The sequence below is a fragment of the Numida meleagris genome, chromosome 3 (assembly GCF_002078875.1).
Source record: "Numida meleagris isolate 19003 breed g44 Domestic line chromosome 3, NumMel1.0, whole genome shotgun sequence".
NCBI lineage: Eukaryota > Metazoa > Chordata > Aves > Galliformes > Numididae > Numida > Numida meleagris.
Genome location: NC_034411.1, coordinates 80,913,859 through 80,921,191, shown reverse-complemented (window position 1 = coordinate 80,921,191; position 7,333 = coordinate 80,913,859). Strand labels below are relative to the sequence as shown.

At 43.5% G+C, this 7,333-nt stretch overlaps 1 protein-coding gene across 1 annotated transcript; it reads right to left on the bottom strand.

Annotated features, from left to right (window-relative positions):
- On the bottom strand, nt 895-5,311 carry LOC110395851 (cytochrome c oxidase subunit 7A2, mitochondrial). Its single transcript, XM_021390796.1, has 4 exons — nt 5,160-5,311; nt 4,737-4,826; nt 1,842-1,926; nt 895-1,111 (listed from the first exon to the last, which is right to left on the bottom strand). Exons 1-4 carry the CDS (start codon nt 5,175-5,177, stop codon nt 1,053-1,055), a joined length of 252 nt encoding a protein of 83 aa, XP_021246471.1. The 5' UTR covers nt 5,178-5,311; the 3' UTR covers nt 895-1,052.

The following is a 7,333-nucleotide window of genomic DNA, read 5'->3' as shown; positions in this document are numbered from 1 at the left end:
GGAATGCTGAGATCCCACCCCTGGCACATGCCTCTCACCTCCCTGGACTATTAAAAAACTTTCCACATATGGAATTGCACAGTGGGAATATCCCACATACGCTATGAGAATGGTGTTTCCAAAATACACCCTTCTAGGACATGGCCCATCTCATTTCCACCTACAAGCGTGGGAGCTGAAAACACTTTTGAATGCTGCTCCAGCATTGTCTGGATTGTCTGAAGTAAAACAACTTGAACCACACGGCAAATCCGAGGTATTGGCTTGACAGCAAGACTAAAAAGGCCCAAACTGTCTTTAGGACCGTAAAACCTAACTGGTTTTATGGTGCACAGCAGAAATGAGCTTCCTCAACAACTGCAATGGTCAACCCAGTAAGAGCCACAAGGGTAGCTTGAGTTAAATGATTCTCACGTTATCCACCAATTTAAAGATGCTTCCTAGAGGCAGCTTTTATATAACAGGCATTCTCAGTAACAGCATTACCTACTTCAGATACAAGTTGTTCCTAAGTACATGACACTCAATAATATTAGTTGCTATCCTCAGGCGATCTTCCAACAACTGGAGCTGACAGCAACAATGCAGAATTACCAAATTCTCAACATTCACTTCCATGCAGGTTTAGTGCTTTAGTCTAATTCTGATTATTTATTTCAAGATAAATTTGCTCAGTCAAAGCAAGATAAAATTTCTGTAATAAAAAGGAGGTATCACTTTCTTAAAAGGATTCAGGGCATTTAACTCATCTTTGAAGTACTAACATAAACCATATTGAGAAAAAGCAACAAACATTCAGAAATTTAAGAGCTCTGCATATTGATCGACTCAGAGCACACATGCTGAAAGTAAAATGCACTCTAATGGAGAACATATGATATAGGCCAAACCACCTCAAAGCAACATCAGAACTGCTTTATTGATTGCAGTTAACACGTTACAATTAAATTATTATTTCAAGCATGAAGCCAGATGCTTATAGTAACTATAAGCTGCCATCACGGTCACATGGAATTGGACGAAGAGATGCTAGTCACTAGGGCATCTTGGAGTCATTTCTGCTTCTTGGGCATTGAAGCCATCATCAGTTCATAAAGAACATAGCCTGTTCCTGAAAAAAGAAACAAAAGAAATACTTTCAGAATGGTAAATAGAGTTTCTTACGAGTCAGCTTTCCATTCCCAGTATACTGACAATAAGCAACTGCAACTCAGACACAGCACACTTCCACCAATTGTTGAGTTAACACCTCAACAATTTTTTTTTTGCAATTTGTATTTTATAAAAACAAACAAAAAAAACTTAAAAAACTCTTCACAGTCTGCATAAAAAGACTAAAAGCATAAAAGTAAAGAAAAAAAATGGGAGAGGGATGTTTGCAGAACTTGCATAAATGACAATAAATTAATGGCTACTCATTGTAATGGTAACTGAACAGAAAATTCCCTGGATCAACACAGTCAAGTTAGAGGCTATTACAGAACTATACAAACAAATAATGAAGATGTTAAATATAGGCAGTACCATAAATTTTGGATATAGCATGCTAATTTTTACACCATGTGAAACCTCAGTAACTCTGGTATCAACAAGCACTAAAAAGAGTCAAGGTAGCAAGAAAACTAGGGTGTGCGAGTGTGTGTTATAACTACATTTTACTTCTTTTCAGCATAAGCTTTATTAGTTATTTTAGCTTCGTCTAACATCTTTACATGAGTCCTGAAGGAATACCCAGTACATAGTACGGTGCCGGTCATGTTGGAGATTGCACCATAAAAAGTATTTTAATCATAGCAGGTTGGAAACTGTACTAAAGCATAAGTGTTTTATATGAGCCTTACCAAAAACTGTCAAACACATGGTGACTCTGTACAACAAACCATCCATCGGCCCACCTTTAAGATAGACGGGGAGGCCGTTATCTTCCTAATAGAAACCAAGAGACAAAAAGAAATTATTTAAATGCAGTTCCTGCAACATTAGGTTAACACAACTAGAATTACCTGGAACAAGATTTCTGTCCCCAAATGATCTTCACAACTTCCAGAAGACTCTGAAAATCCTGAAAACCTCATTTAGATTGAGCTTTGTCTTTCAAGTTTTTGGTCTGGTACCAAGTACGCACCTACTATCAAAGTGTACTAACAGCGTGCATTTTCATTTCTAAAACAGCAACCAGTACATGCTTGAACCCTTCTGGCACCATTTGCCAGCCCCCTCAGGCCCACAGTATGTGATTACCACCCCTAAAAACTTTCCATAAGTCTCCAAAAAACATTCGAACTCTACTATAGGTAGAGAGAGGCTGCTCCTATTCCCATTACCTGTTCTTAATCATCATAGAATGGCCTGGGTTGACAAGGACCCCAAAGATCATCTAGTCTCAACCCCCCTGCTAAGTGCAGGGTTGCCAGCCACTAGACCAGGCTGCCCAGAGCCACATCCAGCCTGGCCTTGAATGCCTCCAGGGACAGGGCATCCACAACCTCCCTGGGCAACCTGTTCCAGTGCGTCACCACCTCCTGAGTGAAAAACTTCCTCCTAACATCTAACCTAAACATCCCCTGTCTCAGTTCAAAACCATTCCCCCTTGTCCTGTCACTATCCACCCATGTAAACAGTCGTACCCCCTCCTGTTTGTGCACTCCCTTTGAGTATTGGAAGGCCACAGTGAGGTCTCCCTGGAGCCTTCTCTCCTCCAAGCTAAACAAGCCCAGTTCCCTCAACCTTTCTTCATAGGAGAGGTGCTCCAGCCCTCTGATCATCTTAGTGGCCCTCCTCTGGACCTGTTCCAAGAGCTCCACATCTTTCTTGTGCTGGGGGCCCCAGGCCTGGATGCAGTATTCCAGATGGGGCCACACAAGAGCTGAGTAGAGGGGGACAATCCCCTCCCTCTCCCTGCTGGCCACTCCTCTTTTAATGCCGCCCAGAACATAGTTGGCCTTCCGGGCTCCTGTTCTTAAACAGGAGACTGTTTTAGTCCATCTGAAGTGAAACTCCCTGAACAGTGGATCCACAGGATCTTTACCCATGCTGGCAAGGTTCATGCTGCTCTGGAGTTCAAGCCTGCCCCTGGCTGTTGACAAGGAGCCCTGCCCAACTTAACCTGCTGTCACACAAGAAAGGAAATGGAGGAAGAAACAGTATTTGGCCAGCAATATAATATGTAGAGATAATCCGTCAGCAGAAAAAGAAACTCTGACCACTCTCCTATCAATATTCCACTTCATGTAGCATTCAGCAAGCACTCCATTCCTCAGGTAGTGTCCCAACAAGACTGATCTTCTCTTTCAGCAGAAAGGAACACAATAAGATATGAAAACTACTGCACTGTTGAACTATTAACACTTTGCCCCTTTCACACTGCTAAAGCCCAATCTCACCTACCCTCAGTAAGAAATTACTTCTCCAAGTTAAGGCACATAGCTGGGAACACACTCTTAAGAACCCACTGCTTTGGCATTTGCAGAACCACTACTCATCACTAGATGGCATAGCAATCAGAGGAGATGCATTCAGTATCTCCTTTCAGTACCAAAAGGGGAGCTACCGGAAAGAAGGGGACAGACTGTTTAGCAGGGTCTGTTTTGACAGCATAAGGGCAAATGGCTTCAAGCTCAAAGAGGGTAGATTTAGGTTAGATATAAGGAAAAAATCTTTTACAGTGAGGGTGGTGAGGCACTGGAACAGGTTGCCTAGTGATGTGGTTGATACTCCGACCCTGGAGACTTCCAAGATGAGGCTGTATAAGGCCCTGGGCAACCTGATCTAGCTGTCGTATCCCTGTTCATTGTAAGGGAGTTGGACTAGATGATCTTCAGAAGTCCCTTCCAACTCTAAGGATTCTATGATTCAGAAAGGGTTTTTAGAGATTCAATATTTTTCTAGGAGAAAATCCAATCCTCTAAGAATTGTACTGCTTTTGTAACTGTGAAGCATAATAATGCCACATCCTCATTAAAAGTTATGGGGCTCATCAATGAGATGTGACATATCTGCAAGATTTCCAGTTTGACTCTTCAGTGTAGTTCTCGCCTCTCACTTTGCTGTTGACCTTCACTTCTTCCTAGGACATGTTCCTCCATCCCATTTCAGAGTATTCTATACCATCGTACAGTACCCACTGCTCAATATCATAGAATCATAGAATCCTTAGAGTTGGAAGGGACCTTTGAGGGCCATCTAGTCCAGCTCCCCTGCAACAAACAGGGGCACCACAGCTAGATCAGGTTGCCCTGGGCCTTATCCAGCCTTGCCTTGAAAGTCTCCAGGGACGGAGCATCAACCACAACACTAAGTAACCTGTTCCAGTGCCTCACCACCCTCACCGTAAGAGATTTTTTTCCTTCTGTCTAACCTAAATCTACCCTCCCTGAGCTCAAAGCCATTGCCCCTTGTTCTGTCTCCACAGACCCTGCTAAAGAGTCTGTCCCCTTCTTTCCTGTAGCTCCCCTTTAGATACTGAAAGGTCACTATCAGATCACCTCGCAGCCTTCTCTTCTCCAGGCTGAAGATCAAAAATCATTTCAGAGCAAAAATTTTTCGTGTCAGGAAGTTAAGTATGCATTTACAAACAGTACCTGTAGAAATTAACTTTACTGGTTTGAAGCACTACAATTATTTAACTGATTGTAACAGATGTAAAAAGGATTTTCAGTAGCTCTCTAGAAACAATATACAAGCAATTAAAATCTGCTAAAGCCTTGTCATCATATTGTCAAGTGTTCACGCAATACCTGGAAGAGCTTCTGCTTCTCAGCAACTCTGTTCTCCAGCGGCCTGCGTGAAGCAGTGCTTATGGTCCTCTGGGAAACTTGGCGAAGACTCTAAAATAAAGGAAAAACGGTGTTTTAGAAACAGTGAAAACTTCTAGTTATATCCACAATGGTACAGAAGTCGTTCCTTTTAAAATTAAGACGGAAGCGGAGGGAAGAAGGACGAGCCATCAGCTTCACCCAAGCCAACACGGAAGCACACCCGTACGGTCTTGAAGACGTTCCGCCGTACCCTAACCCGAGACCTCTTTGCAGTCAGAGCGCAGAGGTGCTCAGAGCCCTCCGCCCACGGCCCCAGCCCGGCTCCGCACGCAGCAGGATCGCCCCCCGGGCCCCGCTGCCCCTACCGCCCATCAGGCCGGCCCGACGGAGCGGGCCCCTCACCAGCAGGTTCCGCCACATCTCGGCTCTTGGTCCCTTCACCTCCTGCCGGCAGCAAGGGCAGCGGAAGCGGAAGCGGCCGGAAGTACCGCCCCGCAGCCGGCGGGAAAATGGCGGGTGTCTGCTCTGGGGGTCAGTGCCGGTGGGGCGGGGATAAGGTGGGCAGCCCGGGCTGTGGCACAGGAAAACAGAGCGTAATCACACACGTGTCCCTGGTCTCACACTTAATCAGTAGCAAGGATACCGAGCGTACTACATGCAAACAGTACTCAAAAGTCAGTTTCGTGATTCACAATGTGTAATTGCAGACAGTGAAGTAATGCCAGAACTGTATGGAACACAAATCTATTTGAAGCTGAAGGAAGAATCTGTTTGCCCTTCAGGAAAGTGCTCTATAAGCCTCTCGTTTCTGCATTGCAGATCCTGCCCATGCGTGCATTCTGTCCTGCCCCAGCCTGACCCTGCTGTGCAGCGCTGCCAGAACACCACTTCCCAGCTCACTGCAGCCACAGTGCACTCAAGTTCTGGTGTTACAGTGCCAGAGCTGATGATGAATAATCTGTGTCAAAGTCAGCAAATCGGTGTTCAGTCCAGTACAGAAAATAACGAGCTCTATCCCAAAGCACAGCACTTCCCCGTCCAATGAGCTGCCCCAGAAAGGAGCTATTGAAAAACGCAAAAATGGAAAGGTATTTATACATAGCCTTAGCTGAGTGCAATGTTAAAAATATTGTTTATAAAGCACATTCGTAGAGAAAAATGATGTGTTGCAACAAAGGAAGAATTCGGATGCATTATTTAGCCAATATTAGTAAAAACATCATCATCTGCGGGAGATCAATATTGCCTCATATCTGCTGCGTGAACCATTTCCTGAGATGTCTGAATCTGAGCTTCAGAGCTATTGCCTATCAGAATACCCTTTATAACAGAGCAGCCACACATAAAGCTCGGTGTGGGGGTTACATACTGATCAAAGTTACAGGAGGGTTGCTCAGAGCAAGCAGAAGGGCTGCCCTCAACATTCATTGTTTTATGAAGAAACAAACAGCTTGAGGGAAAGGAAGAGAAATGGCATCTTGCAGCTGCAGGGCAAAAGCACTTTACCAGAAGCAAGGTCAGACACATTTTCCCTAACAGATTTTTACATCCATTTCATTGAAGAATAATGAAATTGGTCATCAAAACTTACTTTTACGCTGTTTTGTTTAAGCCTGCCTGAACAGGGCTGTTCATCTATTTCTGATGAATAGTTTAATCTTTTTTAGCAGGGTTTAAAAAGATACACAAACATTTGAGTTCACTTTCAGCCTGCCTGTCAAAGTGGAAAGCCCCAGGACAGTGGGATAGGTGGACATGACAACACTTAAGCTTCTCCTAGAGGCTTGCTTGCCTGCTGGATAATTTTTTCTTGCAAATGAACTAATTGACTTGCTCTGTTAAAAGCCACATTGTTTATGATGAGTGAAAACACAACTAGAATCATTTTCTAAGTTATTCTCAGTTGTAGAATACACTAAAATTGCATTAAAAGAACTTAGTGTTACACAGTGAAAGCTCTGCTTCAGGACTTGGGTTTTTATGGACTGCCATGTAGTACGTCCCTCATTCTTATTTCAACTCCACATCTTCCTAGAGGAATACTGCTGTAAGCACTGCATAGATACAGACAGGCAGCTGCCTTCTGGGGTGCTGCCACACGGAGTTTGCTTTCAGTGTCAGTCAGCAGCTTGAAAAGAGAGCAGTGAGGACCAGACACAGCTCTGAATAGCATCACTTCCAGCTAGACGGAATCTCTGTCTGCAGTAAGAAGATGGAAGGCAGTACTTCTCCCCAAAACAGAAGCTTCAAATGATGGTTCATATCAGACATTTCTTATCTTTATTAGATCATCCCCCTTAAAAAGCTGAACAAGGATTTGTTCCAATGTTTACAAGCATTTTCTGGGAAGCAAATACTCATTTAACTACTTAACTGTGAATGTATGCCTAGAAACAATTGTATTTTCATTTCTTCCAAGAATATCATGCCTTAATCTTTCATATTTTCCTAACAGAATTAATGAGACCGTGAATTATCTTCCTGGCCCTCTAACATTGCTTAAAACATTTCACCATTTCGTTTTGTGAAATCCAAGCACCATCAATTAGTCTTGTACATAACTAGTATTAAGTTTG

Excerpts from the sequence above, each read along its gene's own strand:
- LOC110395851 (XM_021390796.1), bottom strand. Across the intron at positions 1,927-4,736 it reads AGAAGCAGAAGCTCTTCCAG|GAAGATAACGGCCTCCCCGT; the intron begins GTATTGCGTGAA and ends GGTTTCTATTAG. Across the intron at positions 1,112-1,841 it reads CATGTGTTTGACAGTTTTTG|GAACAGGCTATGTTCTTTAT; the intron begins GTAAGGCTCATA and ends TTCTTTTTTCAG.